An 18,206-nucleotide genomic window follows, 5' to 3' on the forward strand; every position below is an offset into this window, starting at 1 on the left:
TACATGATACAATAACAATGAATATATGCCACCATACCTTCGTCAAAACCCACAGAATGTACACCACAAAGTATGAACCCTAATGCAAACTATGTATTTAAGTATTAATATAAAAATGTATCAGTATCGTTTCATCAGTTGCAACAAATGCACCACACAAGGTACATTCAACGGAATAAATATCAATTCCTTCACTTTTCTGCAAAAACTTCTACAAAAAATCCTGTATCTCTAAAGGGTAACACATTATTCTATACATTAGCTAAGTCATAGTTTAATGCTTCCTTGACTGTCATATTTAATCTATTTCTACATTTTGTCCTGTCTCTTCCTTTCATTCCCCACACCAATATAGCCCCACTCCTCCATCCATAAGGACTAGCCCCACACCTTCTGATGTGTCCTTCTGAGCTATACTTCAGACAGTCCTTTCCAATAAATGATGGTTCGTAATAGATTATATGCCAAAAACAAGAAAGACAGAAGATAGGTGAATAGATACAATATTATCTAAATTTCTTTCATTTCACCTCATACCAAGGAGAATGAGCCCAGTTTATGTACTGTTTTTAGAAGATCATTATTCATTCAGTGCTCTTAACACCCTTGAAAGATAAGTAGTTCATATGCCCATTTATAAATGGGGTCATTGACCCTTATAGAAGTTAAGGAACTTTTCCAAGGTGACATATATCTCCCAACAGTGGCTGGAATTGAACAGATGTCTGATTACACTAAGACCATGATCATAACATGATAACATCCCAAGCAAGCAAGGGATATGAAGGACCAGAGGCTGAGAAAGAGATCAGAACCAGAGGTAAAAATGTGGGAGTCATCCAAAAAGAGATGACAGCTGAAACCACGAAGAAGAAAGAGAATGTGGAAGAAAGAGAGTGGGGAAAGCAAGGGATGAAGAAAACTTTAGCATTACCCCACTTATAAGAGAAGGAACAGCAAAGTACACATAGGAGGGGAGGGCAGATGAGAAATGAACCACATATTGTCACCAGATTTGAAACCTGGAATCATCATCTTTGACTCCTCTCTTCCCATAATCTGCAATGTTCAGGTAGCTTTGTGTACATTACATTCACCTATAATTTTTTCAGATTTGTTTTTTACAAAGTATTATGTCACTATCCTAGTACATGTCCTTTAGCAACTTTTACTTGGAATTATTCCAGTAGCCTCCAAACATGTCTTCATTCTTTCCATTCGACCTGCTCTTGACTAGTATCACCTGTTTATGTACCCACAGCCTCTTCTATCACTCCACCTACTATCGCCAACAAATGGGAGCTTATTATTCACAATGTTCTTCTGTCCTTGGATTTTTAATCTATCTTGAAAAACAAATGGAGATGCACCATTCATTTCAGACTGCACATATTCAATAGTAAACATATAAATAATCTTAAAATCATCCTCCCCACTGAAAGGCATTTATATTGTCTCCAGACTTATCATTACAAACTTCAGGATTATCTTGTCAAATTTTAACCATATTATTTATAGAATAAGCAAAAATTAAAATCTTAAAAATACTGAGCTTTTCTGTTCAAATCAAGGTATGTTTTTCTGTTTAAGTATTCATCTTTACCACTCTAGCAGAGTTTTAAAGTTTCTTCACATATTTTCTGCATATTTAAGTTTATTCCTAGATATTTTACATTTTTAGTTATTATAGAATTTTTCTTTCTCTTATATTTTATAAATATTTTTATAATAGAAAGCTATAATTCTTATATATAAATTTTGCCTTTTAGTGTGCCTCGTAATTTTTTATTGGAAGTCAGACATGTAAAGGTACTAGGTAAAAAGAACTGAGGTAAACAGGCCTTTGGTGATGTGGTGAAGCAAGAGAGAAACTGTAAGATACTCAATACATTACTCGTGTGTTTTAGGAGCTTGTATTTTCTCAACTGCATATATGTCTATAATCAATATATAGTATGTTTTGTGTATTGAAATTTACTTAGCTAGATAGATACCATTCTGTCATAGAATATACAATTTATTAATGATCAAATGATGTACATTTATCATGTACACAAATAATGTACAATTAAGATCTTTATTCCAGTCTCCTGGAATAAATGTGGGACTTTCTACATTAGTAAAACTGGAACTGCTAAGAAGAATGAGCATTTGTAGATATTGCTATATTTCTCTCTACTGTGGCTGTTTCAGCACTGTATGAGAATTCCCACTGCCCCACTTTTCAAACAATCCTTGGTATTATCAGACTTAATTGTTTTGATCTGATGAATGTGAAATAAGTTTTCTCAGTTGCTTTAAAAATGACATATCCCTGATTCCCTGATTATAGTGAGGTTTAACATTTTAAAATATATTGGTTAAACATTATGTATATATTTTTCCTTGAATTTCTTGTTCATAGACTTCCTCAACTTTCCGTTGGGTTGCATTTTCTCTTATTAATTTGTAGATGTTCTTTGCATATTTGGGTACTAATCTTTTATCAGTTACACATATTCTTTGCAAGTCTACTATCCCAAAATGTGACCTGTCTTTTCACAGTCTTCACATACAGAATTTGTCACATAAAGTTAGTAAATTTTAGCACAATAAAAATAATAATCTTTCTTTAAAAGTTAATACCTTAGAGTCTTATTTTAAATATTCTTCCTGATATCATAAGTCATAATGATATTGTCATATATTTTCTTCTAAAATTTTAAAGTTCTTATTTTCAGTTTTAGGTTTTCAATCTAATGAATCCAGTTGGTGTGTGTGAGTTAGAAATTCAACCTTTTTTTTTTTTTAAACATGGCCAACCTAGCATTGATTACCAAATAGTTCATTCTTTCTCCCACTGATTTGTTATACATCTGTCATATACAGAGTTCCTACAAACATCAGTCTGTTTCTAAACTTGACTGATTTATTCCTATTCTGATTTACTTTAGCTTTATGCCTGATTGGGTGAATCTCCCCACTTTATTTTTCCTCTGGGTTAATCTTGACCTTTTACCCTTGCATATAAATTTTAGAGTCAGCTAAAACTTTGCCAAGTTCTGCAAAACAAACTTTTGAATTTTTTTGGAATTATATTCAATTAACAGATATATTTGAAGATATTTTACATCTCCAGACTATTGAATTTACCCATCCATTTATTTAGATATACTTTTAGCTTCTTTAATAAAGTTTTATAACTTTCTTCATAAAGTTCTTCCATATCTCGTTTTAACTTATTCCTAAGTAAGGTACTTTTGTTGCTGTTGTAACTGGGATCTTCTTTAAATCACATTTTCTAAACATTTTTGCTAAGGTACAGAAGCATGATCTTTTTATGTTATCTTGTATCTGGAAACAGTGCTAAGCTATACAATTAGTTCTGGTAGTTTGTATATAGATTTTCTCAGATTTCCCATACAGACAATCCTCTATAAATAATGAAAGTTTTGTTTATTCCTTTCATTTCTTGTATCATTTATTGTTTTTCTTATTTTACTGGCTAGGGTTTCCAGCATAATGCTGAATAAAAGTAGCGACAGTAATCATCATGTTTCTAAGCTTAATGAATGTATTTCTAGTATTTCATCATTAAGTATGAGGCTTATTGTAGAGTTCTGATGGATATCCTTTATCGGGCTAAGGTTGATTCTTTTCAATTCCTAGGTTCTTAAGAGTTGATATTGTTGGTAAGGGAGGTCGTGGTGCTAATCATAAATAAATGCTAACAATCATTTCTTCTCTATTAAAATAATCATTATGTGATAGACACTGTTTACTATCTAACATATGCTCTATGAGACTCCTTAACTCATTCTAAATAGATCTGCATATTTTCAGTACATGTCAATATCACATTCATGGACATAGTCTAATAATCCAATTGGCCAGGCGCGGTGGCTCACGCCTGTAATCCCAACACTCTCGGGGGGCCGAGGTGGGCGGATCATGAGATCAGAAGATCAAGGTCATCCTGGCTAACATGGTGAAACCCCGTCTCTACTAAAAATACAAAAAGTTAGCCAGGCGTGGTGGCACGCACCTGTAATCCCAGCTCCTCGGGAAGCTGAGGCAGGAGAATCGCTTGAACCCGGGAGACAGAGGTTGCAAATGAGCCGAGATGGCGCCAATGCACTCCAGCCTAGGGGACAGAGAGAGACTCCCTCTAAAATAAAATAAAATAAAATAAAATAATCTCTGGCCTTTAGTTTGTAAAGGAAATATGCATAACACAAATTTTGAAGACAGACACGTTTGCCTGATTTAAGCCTATTACATACTTCAAGACAAGACAGATGGTTAAGAACAAAACATATCCTTTATCATATACATGTACATAAGATATCTAAAACAAAGACATAAAAGACATAATTATTTTGTGTGTTTTTTTTTTTTTTTTTTTGAGACGGAGTCTCGCTCTGTCACCCAGGCTGGAGTGCAGTGGTGCGATCTTGGCTCACTGCCAGCTCCGCCTCCTGGGTTCACGCCATTTTCCTGCCTCAGCCTCCCGAGTAGCTGGGACTACAGGCGCCAGCCACCACATCCGGCTAATTTTTTTTTTTTTTTTTTTTTTTTTTTTGTATTTTTAGAGAGACGGGGTTTCACCGTGTTAGCCAGGATGGTCTCGATCTCCTGACCTCGTGATCCGCCCATCTCGGCCTCCCAAAGTGCTGGGATTACAGGCATGAGCCACCGCGCCCAGCCAAAAGACATAAGTCTATTTAATATTTAATTCTGAATTGTTGACAAACATTGGTATAAAACAACAGGCTTCACAAAGGAAAGGAACTACTACATAGCTTGACTTTTATCTTTCAATAACCACCATTTGAGGCACATACTTTAATTAAAACCCAGTGCTATACAAATTATAACTTATAAATAAGTAGAGCTGTGCATTTGAATTTTAAAATCCTATATTTTGTGGGATTTATTCTCCAGTGAGCAAATAAATAATCAGACATAAGTTCCCTGGGTTCTTAATTCTACTAAGTTGCCAACTTCAGAAATATGTTTTAGTAAAAACAAGCCTAATTTTAAAAATTGCAAATGAGTTATTTCTTTAAATTGCATTACTTGAAATTCTATGTAAAAGAATACTACATTTTTAAGTTTTGAAACTGAGATTAAGTAAGTTTTACTTCCAGAGGGAGAACAAATGAAGCAAGGAGAAAACACTCTACAATTATGTCACCAGAAAAGCACAATTCCATTTACAAAGCCTGGATTCGTGCCCAATTTTTCCAAAACACATCTACCAGATTACATCTGTATAAGACTTTTTCCATAACAAACAAGGATAACAAGGCAAAAAAGTAATACAAATAGAATTCCACTTGAAAAATCAAAGTTCAAGATATATCTAGACTAGTTCCATCCCCAGCCCATTTTCCATTCTGCTTTACTGATGCAGAGGCAACAAATCTTGTTTGAATACAAAATTCTTAACAGAAAAAGCTTTCATAGTTAGCTGTTAATCTACTAAGGCACTATCCTTTCAGGAAAGTGCCATTTTACAGTACCTATAGCAAAAAACCTACACAATTTAACCTTTTTAATGAAACTGGATTAGCTTTTCAATGTATTATGTTCTCTACACTTTCTATTTAAAAGCTATTACTAAAGGAGCTTATAAAATGTGAAGGCTCAGGACACAAATAAGCAATGAGGCTATGTGAAGAACTGGAAGCCTAGAGGTTAACCAGCTTCAAATCATCTGTGAATGATAATTTTCAAAAACACTACACCAAACCCTTCATCACACACATGAGAGCCAAACCACAGTCAGTCAAAATGCAACACGTCGCTGTCTGCAGTTAGTTTTGCCTGTAATTAAAACACTACCATTTTATGGTTGCTAAAGGTATACACATGAAAAGCAATCATCATCAATTTAAAAAATTGAGAGAGGAAATCAAATTTTATTATAAAACTCTCCTTTTCTGGTTACTTAGCAAAGCATTTCTCAAATATTTATTAAGAAATATTGAAACCCACTATTTTCATCCCCCAAAATGTATAAAATATATTCCTTATTAACTAAGAAAATCTCACTTAGCATTTAAAAAAGTTTAGCAGCAAAACTGTGGGAGGAGTCTCTCCTAGTAATGTATCCTACAAGAGTATGAATGACCTGAGACAAAATAAGGGCAACAGCCAACTGTGCCACTAAGCACATGATTTCATTCACCCTTTCTGACTGTCAGGTTTCTCATTTGTCAAATGGGAATAATAACAACTGGATCACAGGATTGTTGAGAAAGCTAAAAGAGATGAGTCATGTACGAATATCTATCATAATAGCAGGCTAGACTTTTTTTTAATTGTTAGAAGCACATCCCTTCTCCCACCACAACCTTCCCCACAAAAGAAATCCACATATACATTTGAAATCAGGCCGGATTTTTTAAATGATACTAACACTTAATTTAATGTTACTCATTCATCTCCCTCCAGCAATTGAAGACTATAATTCAAGTAAAGATATATCTAACAACTAAAGATACCTTTAAAAATGAGAAAACTGGGTAACATGTAGCTTAACAACATACTACTTTTCTTTTTTTTCTCTGCCCTTTTAGGCACTCTCCTAGGGAAAGAACAGTTAACCTTTGTTGTCTAAAACCATCTTCTCCTTGATCTAACAGCTATCTGCTTATTCAGCAAATAAAAATTCTGTGAGGGTCTTCCTAAGTTGTTAAAGATCCTAAATTAGTAAGGCACTAACGGGGATACATTGAAACAATTCCTGCAAACAGAGCTGATGTATAAATTTGACAGACTCCCTTTGTAACCTAGTGCTAAGGTAGTCAAGTAATTCAGGACACTTACGCGTTAAACCTGAAGGGACAACTATTCTAGACAAATGTGCATTTATAATCACCCTACCCATCGTATTATCTCCAAATTGTACATGTGCAAAATGATCTTTTGCTTCAGAAGGAAAAGGCTTTGTTACTTTTTCTTTTGTAAAAAAAATAACAACTAAACACACCTAGTGGCTAGATATTGTTTTCCAAAAAAAGGAACCAGGGCTCCTATGAAAACTGGATGATGATTCTAGAACTGAGGGAGGAAATATATATTATGAGTCTGGAGCATCTTGTCGTGCCAGAAAGTAAGCAAGTGCTCAAAAAACACAATGACGAGAGCATGGCAAAGGAACAAAAGATGTGACTGAAAGAACTCTCAATTTGAAGCTGGAATCAATAAAGTCGTTCTGGATTGTAACAAAAAGTATAAAATAAATATCCATGAGTCCATAATAAGATAAATAAAAGATTAAACAAATCAATAAATGGGAGAAACAAATCTCCCATGCAGAATTCAAAACATCTTGTTAGATGTTCCACCCTCAAGGAGGTAGAGTATAACCCCCTACTCCTTAAGTGTGGGCTGTGCATAGCAACTTCTTTCCAAAAAGTACAGTATGTGGGTGGGGGAGGGGCTCAGGGAATAATTACAGTGAAAAAACCTAACACCGCCTCAACCAAGTGATCAAGGTTATCATCAGCAGTGGTAAGTCATGTTGATAGTACGTACCCTTAATAAAATGTGATGAAATGGCACTCACTTTACCTCTGTGACCTTCCTCCCCAAAACACATAACCCCAGTTGAATGAGTAAAATGTCACATGGTCTATAAAATACCATCGAGTCATCAAAAACAAGATACAGTCTGACACAGTCATCAAAAACAAAAAAGTCTGAGAAATTGTCCCAGCCAAGAGAAACCTAAGAAGACATAACTACTAAATGTAATGTGGCATCCTGCATGGGTAGGATCCTGGAACAAAAAGAACATTAGGTAAAAACTAAGGATATCTGAATAAAGTGTGGACTTTAATAATAACGTATCAATATTGGTTCATTATGTGGAACAAATGTAGCTTACTAATGTAAGATGTTATAATGGGTGGAACTGGACGTAAAGTAGATGGGAACTCTATTTTTGCAATTTTTCTAAGAATCTAAAACTGTTCTAAAATTAAAAGTTTAAGAAAAAGTAGAAAACTTTAAAATATTTTATATACAGATTAACATTATGCACTATGGCCCTCATTTTGTCCAAATGTAAGCCAGTCATTCACTATTTATGATATTCATGGTGTCCTGAGGAAATGATGGAGGTCTGCATGCAGAGAGAAGTTGACAGTGGAGAATCCTCCTTCATCTATCCATTTTCAGCATCCTGCAGTGTACTGCACTTCACATGTATGTCGAGTTAAGTAGTTTAAACTAATACTCACAAGTATACACAAATGATTTAAAATGTCTCAGACAGGAAACAGCAGGTAGGATATAGGCATAAGCAAGTAGCAAAAGTGACATTCCTTCATTCCTGAGTTCTTCATCAGTCACAATATGAGGTTAGTTGTTATTTAATGATACTTTTAACTAAAGAAATCTGACCAGAAGTAGGCCAAGACATTTCAAAATTATTAAGAAGCCTATCAGGCCTTAGTGGATTTTTATTAACGTAATGAATAAGCAAACATTAGATACATACATATATTTTAAAATAGTAACAACTTGAGAAGCAACAATGGATTTATAACCATTCTTGTTAACAATGAACCCTGCCCTTTGTATGCTTCAAGATAATGGCTAATGATAGCATGAAGTTTTCATAATTAGCATAAGATACATGCAGATTACAAAGATAAGCCTTTCTAATTTTTAGTGATATTTAAAATCATGCTACTCCCAATCTAATATTTTATGAAATTTCACAAAAGGTAATGACAAATATGCAGAAGATTTTACAGATGTTGTCTTGTTGAATTCTGTTTTGACAATGAAATGGATGATATGCTCAACAGCAAATGAATTCCTTAAGGAAAACAATGTTTTAGCTAAAATTGTGTAAGTGTAACCAGTGAGAAAGCAGCCACATGTTTGGAATAAAAAGATTCTGACATACTGTCCATCAGGTGAGGATACAAGAAGACATACCCTCATCAGATAATGGATTTGCCAGCACCTTGATCTTGGACTTCCCAGCTTCCAGAACCATGAGAAATAAATGTTTATTGTTTCGTGTTTTTTGGAGAAAAAAAAAAGATTATGAAGTAAAGTTAAAGGGTTAGCACTACACATATAATTCATTTTCTCAATTATTCATAGACAAGCAGTTATAGAAAAGTAGATAAATCCAGAAATGTACAGAGTGCTACAGGATATCACTAATGTGGTTAATTTCACAGAAACGAGACCTTTAATAAATAGAGGAATACTTACAAACTATAATGAGATGTGTAGGAACTATCACACAGTGTTTAAGTGACTTAGCTCCCGAACTGGACTGCATGGGCTGGAACACCAGCAATAGAATTTATTAGCTATGAGATCTTGGACACATTACTTAATCTCTACAAGTTATTATCATCTGTAGAATGGTGACAGAATTGGTCAGAGTTTTACAAGAGATAATTCATGTATAGCACTTAGAACAACGCTTGGCACACAGTACGTATTCAATAAATGTTAGCTATTACTGGTTATTATGAGAATAATCATAAAAATCTTTTATACCACAAAAAATTCATTAATCATCTTTTGGCAAAGAACTTAGAGATGATCAACCTCAGAGATGAATTACACATTTTTCTTTTACAAATAAGTAAGCATTCCAAATTTGCTGGCCTATTCTGGGATATTTTGTAGACTGGGATCTATGAGAATACTCCATCAGTATCTCCTGCTAAATTAGTTATATTGATAGTGTTGGCCACAAATATTTAACAGAAAGTACTTCATCAGAACTTTAAAATAGTATACATACCCTCAAATCAGGAGAAAAGTTGTCGGCAGAAGTTGAAATGGAATCTGATGATACAACAGAAGCTGATTTTGTATGCACTGAATTCTCTGAATGAGAAGTGGAGGCACTACAAAATACAAAAGTACAGTATGTTGGAAAAACGGGGGCTTCCAAGACCAATTTCAGACATTGTATTTAATATAACTCCAATATTTATTAAAATTTCCACAGCCAACTAAGTTCTGCTTTGCCTTTTCAATCTTATCTCTAAGTCTTAACAAATTACAAACTATTCCTGCTGGGTCAAGTATTCTTACGATCTAAGTTCCCTCTGGATAGACTCCTAATACTCATGAAGACACTCCAGGCTAATTCCTCCTTTTTATCCATTCACCCATCCATTCATTCATCCAAAGAACATTCATTGAGTGGTCCAATGTACAAAACCACTACACCAGGCACTGTGATTTGAAAATAAATATGACATCATCCCCATGTTCATGAAGCTCACAAGCCTGTGACACAGACAAGTAAAGAAAGTGGTGCAGTGTGATGACTCTAAATAGAAACACATACACACACACATACACACACACACACACACACAAACACCCCACATACATACAAATATCTATGGGAGAAAAGAAAAGGAAGCAGCCAATTCTGGCCAGAAAGTTCAGGGAAGACTTCTCAGAGGAGATGATATTCAAACTGAGTCTCAAAAGATAGGAGATTATCAGACCAACAAACAAGGAAATTTCAAGAACAAACAAAAGGCAATGCAAAGGTACAGAAGTATCAAAGTCTACAGAACATCTCAGACACTACAAATAGTTGAATAAGGGTGAATGGATAAAAGAGCAGATGAGGATGGAAAGAGAAGTTCTTTGTACCTTGTACCTTCCCACCACATCAAACAACCCTGCCTGAAGTATCTACTTCTTCCATTATAAGTAATCACTCTACAGTTACTTTTACTTTCTTAAATTCCTATAGAACTTTTTTTTTTTTTTCCTGAGACAGAGTTTCACTCTTGTCACCCAGGCTGGAGTGCAATGGTACGATCTCGGGTCACTGCAACCTCCGCCTCCCACGTTCAAGCGATTCTCCTGTCTCAGCCTCCTGAGTAGCTGGGATTACAGGCACCTGCCCCCATACCTGGCTAATTTTTGTATTTTTGTAGAGACGAGGTTTCACCATGTTGGCCAGGCTGGTCTTGAACTCCTGACCTCAACTGATGTGCCCGCTTCGGCCTCCCAAAGTGCTGGGATTACAGGTGTGAGCCACTGCGCCTGGCCAAACTTTCGATACCTGATCACGCTTTTATTGTTTATTTTGTCTCACCAACTAGTGCCCCAAGAACAAAAATTATGTCTTTTTTTGGGGGGGATGGGGGGGCGGGGGAGAAATGAGGTCTCATTATGTTATCCAGGCTGTTCTCCTCAAACTCCTGGCCTCAAACGATCCTCTCACTCAGCCTCCCAAAGTGTCGGGATTTCATGCATGGGCTACCGTGCTCAAGCCTACTTCTTTTTTATTTTCCACAAAATCTACTTCAGGACCTGTGTACACTGTTAACATGTATTATGTTTGTTAAATTTAAAAATCTGTGGCAATATGCCACAAATTGAATAACTGATATCATTTCCTCTTATCAGTAAAACAAAGTTAAAATTATTTAAGGTAAGATCGATGGTAGAAAAACCTCAAATACTTTGAATTGGGTCTTAAAGTTCAGATTTTCAAAAATGTATTTTCCTAAAACATATTAAAAGTCTTCTTTATACCAGAATGCAAAATTTTTTTCACTAGATTTTGATGAAATACTTCACCTTTGAGTTGTGATAATATTAAGAACCATTTAGCTTTAAAATAAATCCCATTTATTCATTACAAACCTGTCTATAACAAGAATAACTAAATTACTTATACAATGTGAAAATCACCTCCCCAAAAAAGAAATTGTCACTTCATTTAAATGAATGAAAAGTGGCATTCCAGTGCAAACACAACATAGTATTTCCAACAACCTATACTATTATACAAAAAAGCAGTCATAAGAAATTATATTACATAGTTTTATAATGTAAGGAAAGAAAAAGTGATAGGCTGTGAATGTTTTCCCTTTTTTTGTATCTAAATTCTGATTAAATGTCATTTGCCTTAAAATAACAGGTAAAATAACCAAATTTTAAGCATAGTACTTTGACAGACATTGTTAGCTCCCTACTTCAAATAGATTCCCCTTTCTCCCTGACTTTGATCAGGGTAGTTTGTGCCCTGCCGAAGACAAGAGGCTTGCTATTCTCTTCCTTGTGGCTAGGAGAGCCCCGTGAGTCAATTCCAGTCAGTGAGATTTAGTGGGAAATCTGCTAATGGTTATAGAAACCTTTTATTTTCTCAATAAAGGGGAGCAGAAACAGCAGGGTAGTCTTTGTCCTTTCCCATTTCTCTTGCCTAAAATAAGGATATAAAGTTTGAAAATACAAGAGCCATCTTATAAACATTAGCAACGTGCTGGCCTGCTGAGGACAAGGAGCCAAAGAATAGGATGAGCATAGGTTCTTGTAGCATCACTGAGCCAACAACTCTCTACCTCTGGAATTCTTGTTATGTAACATAAATGGGTGAGCACAGCTGTGTGTGCCTGTAGTCCAAGATGCTCGAGAGGCTGAAGCAGAAGGATCACTTGAGCCCAGGAGTTTGAGACCAGCCTGGGCAACATGCCAAGAACTCATCTCGAAAAATTAAATAAAATTAAAATTTTTTAAATAAAATAAATGAACTTAAATTTTTTAAATCACTGCAATAGAGTCTGTTCTAGACAGTCAAACACAATATAGCAATCAACATCTCATAAAGTCTATCTGGGGCAAGTTCAAATGTATAATGCTATTTTATATGCCTATGCCCTTCTGGGAGAAAAACTCTTAAAGGCAATTGAATATAACTTGAAATTATGGAGAGTGTATTATCTAGAAAAATAATATTGACAGACTATTGTAGCACGTAGCACCAAGAAACCAAACAGCTCTCTGGTTGGGTGTAGTGGCTCACGCCTGTAATCCCAGCACTTTGGAAGGCCAAGGAGGGTGGATCACTTCAGCCCAGGAGTTCAAAACCAGCCTGGGCAACAGGGTGAAACTCCCTCTCTACTAAAAATACAAAAATTAGCCAGGAGTGGTGGCACATGCCTGTAGTCCCAGCTACTCACTCGGGAGACTGAAGCATGAGAATCATTTGAACCTGGCAGGTAGAGGTTGCAGTGAGCTGAGATCATACCACTGCACTCCAGCCTGGGCAACAGAGCAAGACTCTCACCAAAAAAAAAAAAAAGAAAGAAAGAAAGAAAGAAAGAAAGAAAGAAACCAAATGGCTCTTTAGAGCCCAAGTATAAAGTAAATAAATCTAAGAGAGAGAAAATAACAAATCCAGGTACTGCAACTTATACTTTGCAGTCTCAGATTCAAAGAATCAGTCTTTCTAGCAAAAGTGTGGTAAATAGCCTTTAATTATTAACTTCTCTTCAGACACACATAAACATAGGTAGATATTATGATCCACAGTGTTATAGTTTAATAAGCACTAATGTATATTTCTGTATAACCAGTCTACAAAGGGTTTTACTCTCCAGGCAAATATTGAACTGGAGGGGTACAGTGTGGGAATACATCATAGTACTGTTCTTGTGATTACGGCAGAAACACACACACACACACAGAGAAAGGGGGAGAGAGGGAGGGAGAGAGAGTGCACAGGATAGAGGGAGAGAGGGAGACAGAGCATGAGAGAGCAAGTAAGCATGCAGGTGCAGCCGAACTGTTAAAACTTCTGGTATAAACGTAAAGTGCTGCCTTTAGCAGCTACTCAGACTGAAGGTGGCCGTGGGCACACTAGGATGCATAGTTCTCTTTTCTGTAGTTGTTTGTTTTCTTCTGTACTGGCTCTGTGCATGCTTGTAGTCACCATGGCTACTGGTATAACACATGCTAATTTCCACTGCTTTTTTTCCATTTCTCCCTTGCTCATCTTGAAGTCAAGCTCTCTATGTTTATTTTTTATGAACTGTTCCACAAACAAGCTCTGTATTTCCCAAAATTCATGCCTCTGCTTCAGGCCTTTCCAAAATAGAATGTTCCTTTACCCTAATCTATTTAATAACATCCTACCTACCCTTTAAGACCTGGTTTAAAAAACTAACTTCTCCAAGAAGTCTTGGAGTCTTCCAAGAAAGTCTTCCAGTTGGAATTAAACTCTCAGTCTTCTACACTTTCATAGACTTGCACTTAACACTTCCCACATTAGACTAGAGAACTTCAGTTACATGGCCACCTCTTTTTAAAATTACAAACTCCAAATAATAAGAATCTTGTAATTAGCAAGGCATTTGAACTTGGAGTAGAAACTGCAGTCTCTAACCTCATTAAGTAACCGATACCATTTTGGTCCTCAGATTTCCTAGGCCTATATACTTCATCTCAGTCCATCCAAACATTCCTGTTTTCCTTGTCAACCTGGGCCTTTGTTCCAAATGCTAAAACTTCTAGTCAACACCTGTCGCATATGTTCATTACCATATTACTTTGTGTTTCCTACACCCACTTTTCTCTGTCCAAGCCTTTCTTCAACTACTAATTCTCTTCCTAATCTTTATCTGAATGTTTTAGTCCACAGTGAATAAACTCCCCTACATCTTCAACAGGATTCTCCCCTTCACCTCTGCCTCAACTAACCTCTCCTCACAGGAATCCACTTCCCTGCAGACTTTAATAAGAGACTCTTTTCTTTTCCCACATGTAACAATGCCCAAAGATGAAACAAGCATTTTCCCAGCTGAACTCTCAGGCTTCTACATTAGTATTAGTTTTGCATCTTCACATATAAAAACCTTCTTCCTCTAAGGTTTATGGCTTTTCAGTATACAACCTCCTTGTTACTATCATCCACACACCCATCCTCCTCACTCACTAAGGGTTTTCTCATCTGGCTCACTTTCTTCTCTAGCATTTCTTTCTACTCCAAAGCTGCCATCATTATGGGAATTTTATTATCCATAAAGATAAACTGTCAACAACCTAGCTCAAAATTCCTCAATTTCTACATCCCTCATACACATTCCCACTTCAGCAATGTGCATCTTGTCATTACAACTTGGACTTTATCACTTCTGGGAATTACCCTGCCACTATAATCTTAAACTTGAGGAAATTAATCTTTGACTAGATGCCAACCCTTTCTAAATATTTAACTTTCTTAACTTTCCCTTCATCTCATCTTCAACCTAGTAGAGACACCCAGACCCTCAACCCCTCCATTTTTTATTATCCTTCATGATTCATTGCTCTCCTTTGCCCACTTCGCTTCCCTTCCTAACCATCAGTGTCCTTATATCCGTATCCATTAGCCACGACTGTCCTGCTAATCCCTAAATGTGAACCAACATAACCATCTTTCTTGGCTACTAGTGAAGGAAATCTTCAAACTGGGGCCACTTAGGACTTACGATTAGAAACATCAGCTAGGCCCAACACAGTGCTCAATGATTCTCCCATTACCCAAGTGACTTTTTTAAACCATAACCATCCTTTTCTCCCACACAGCTATCACATCCAATCTATCCAAAGTCCTGTACAGTCTACTTCCCTACCATCCCTTGGGTATATCTTCTCTCTATCCTACTTTTTACCATCCTAACACCACTTCTCTGGACTAGTGCAAATTACTTGTCTCTTTTCTCCTACTCATCCAATATATCATCCCAAACCAAAACCAAAGTGATCTTTCCAAAACCCAAATCTGATCATATCAATCCCTTGCTTAAATCTTCATTGATTCCTCACTGCCTACAGAATCAAGCCAAAACCCCTCAGCATAACACTCAGTTTTCCACGATCTGGCCCTTGTTCTACATATTCAGCTGTAGTTTTTACTCATCTGGAACCGCTGGGAATGGCTTGCAGATTTCTTAAGTTCTGTAGCCATTTCATGCCTCTGTGCCTTTGATAACCCTATTGTATCTGCCTCTAATGTCCTTTATAATCTTCCATGCCCTCTTTGTCCCATCTATCTTGTAGACATACCTACTGCTTCTTTTACTGTACACTGTACATATTTCTATCATAATACCTGTAACATTATATTGCATTTACTCACCTAAAAGCTCCTCTCCCCACATAGTTATTATTTACTATTTCAAGATTCTTTCTTTACTACAATCTTCTGTGAGCAAACAACCTTCTCAAAATAAAACACGTAAAACACTGAAAGAAGAATACGTGGCATATGTAGCTATTACTATTTATGACAACTGAGTGTTACTGCACACATATTGTCCCTCAAGTCAGATTAGTTACATAAATAAAATTATAACGGCAAAAGTTCGAAGGCAAGAACTATAATTAGTGGCCTAATGTTTACGAAATAAGAACTTACGTCTCGTGGATGGCATTATGTTTGAAGTATTAGAAAAATAAATATTATTCCCACTATGGAAGCATGTGTCTTGGCATTGCAAATGCAGTTTAAAAGTGAAACTATCATAGAAGATTAAAGTTTCAAAAGAGTTTCTTGAAATTTTGAAGAAAAAGAACTCCAATTTGAAATTGACTGCTTAAAATTACTTTTCTTCTACATAAAGAAAACTCTTAAGTCCTAAAAAGGACTAAAAAGAAGAAGACAGTACCAATGGAAGAGGGTACATGATTACATCACCAATAATAACTTTTCTCTGAGAAAATATGAGTAAAAATCGAATGCTCCTTTTGCCTGTTACTGTTTTCTACATTACATTTCCCAAAACTGTTTACTCCCACTGACAGACACTCCAATTATACAAGATAATTTCATGAAGAAACAATTTTCATGTTCTTTTCTTCCTGCAAAAAAAGTTTATTACCACGCCCTTTCTATATACAAAACATTGGGTTATGAAACAGCCTCCGCACTTCAGATTTCTGACCAATAAGAGACATTATACCACACAAGCATATCAATAATACCATGAGAGGTACAAACAAGGGCCAGGAGAAAAAAAAAACCCCGAAGGAAATGGTAATAATTATGACTAGAGGAAGCCAAGAAATGTATTCAGTTGAACCATTTGAAATTGCTGTTTTTATAGGTCAGATGGCCAAATATCAACTATTTCAGATGGCTCCATGTGCTAATGAAGGAAACAGAAGACACTGAGGTTGGGCCTTTAATGAGTGAATGAATCAGATCAAGGCTTTGGAAATCACACACACACAAAGGGAAAAAAAGTAAAAATAAAGGGCTTGAGAAACTACAAGGCATATTTTGTAAATAAGTAGTTTATTCAAACTAAACAGATAAAAGGCTGTAATTTGCTGAAATCCAAATGCCAGGCTTAAAAGCCTGGCTAATAAAAGGCAAGGGGCATACAATGAGATATCACTTCACTCACACTATACTGTCTATAATAAAATTTTTTTAAAAACAAACAATAGCAGGTGTTGGCAAAGATGTGGAATAATCAGAACACTCAGGCACTGCTTGTGGCAATGTAAAATGGTATAGCCACTTTGGAAAACAGTCTGGTAGTTCCTTAAAAGGTGAAACACACAATTACCCTATGACCCAGCAATTCTACTCCTAAAAATAAACCCAAGAGAAATGAAAATATTTTTCCACACACAAAAAAAAACCACGTTTACCAGAGAAAAACAAAATATATATTAAAAACACATGAATGTACATGAATATGTACATGAATGTTCATAGCAGCATTATTCACAATAGCCAAAAAGTGGAAACAACCCATGTCATTCCCCTTCTTAAAATCCTTCAATGGCTCCCTACTGCTCTCAAGATAAAGATCAATACCTTACCACAGCCTCAAGTTGCTACATAATCTAATCCATGCCTCCTTCTCCAGTTCCTCTTTGTATCTCCCTCTCCCCTTGCTCTCCCCAGTTCAACCACACTAGCCTTCTTTGAGATTCTGAAATTAGCTAGCCCCTCTGCAGGGAGCATGGTTCTGCCAAACTCCTCTCAACTGAAATATCACCTCCTTGGGAAAATCCAATCAGATGCCCCAGACAAAACCAGTGCTCCCATAGCCACTCTCATAGCACTTTGTGCTTTTCATTCTTTTCACTTACAACCAGTCTCTTCTTACGTATCTTTGCAAATGTTTGATTAATGATTTTTTTTGTTTTTTTGGGGTTTTCTTTGAGGCAGGGTCTTCCTCTGTCACCCAGGCTGGAGTGCAATAGTGCAATCATAGCTCAGTGCAGCCTCAAACTCTTGGACTCAAGTGATCCTCCCTGCTCAGGCTCCCAAGAAGCTAGAATTACAGATGCAAGACACCATGCCTGTCTTGATTAATGACTACGCTTCCTAAGACATCAAACTTCAAGGAGAAGGGATCCTGTTGGTTTTGCTCAACATTCTATTCCTAGGACCTAGCATAGCACTTGGTATAAAGTAGACACTCAGGAAA

General features: G+C 36.1%; 2 protein-coding genes across 7 annotated transcripts in view; one reads left to right on the forward strand and one right to left on the reverse strand.

The window, feature by feature from the left end:
- The window catches only part of CEP57 (centrosomal protein 57), a 161,570-nt gene that overhangs the window by 89,065 nt on the left and 54,299 nt on the right, over positions 1 to 18,206 (forward strand). Inside the window, exon 15 of one of the 5 annotated variants that reach the window (XR_008620254.2) lies at positions 6,564 to 8,930. The exons of 3 other annotated variants lie outside the window; for them this stretch is intronic. The gene's annotated coding sequence lies outside the window, so the exon portion shown is untranslated. Of the gene's footprint in view, positions 1 to 704; positions 4,032 to 6,563; positions 8,931 to 18,206 lie in introns of those variants that run through there. One more of the 5 variants, XR_008620251.2, reaches the window with a different exon arrangement.
- MTMR2 (myotubularin related protein 2) overlaps positions 1 to 18,206 on the reverse strand; it is a 93,797-nt gene that overhangs the window by 44,285 nt on the left and 31,306 nt on the right. Inside the window, exon 2 of one of the 2 annotated variants that reach the window (XM_003828404.5) lies at positions 9,767 to 9,872. In XM_003828404.5, the coding sequence (XP_003828452.3) occupies positions 9,767 to 9,872 (106 nt within the window). Of the gene's footprint in view, positions 1 to 8,937; positions 8,981 to 9,766; positions 9,873 to 18,206 lie in introns of those variants that run through there. The other variant, XM_063608238.1, reaches the window with a different exon arrangement.

Source organism: Pan paniscus, chromosome 9 (genome assembly GCF_029289425.2).
Source record: "Pan paniscus chromosome 9, NHGRI_mPanPan1-v2.0_pri, whole genome shotgun sequence".
NCBI lineage: Eukaryota > Metazoa > Chordata > Mammalia > Primates > Hominidae > Pan > Pan paniscus.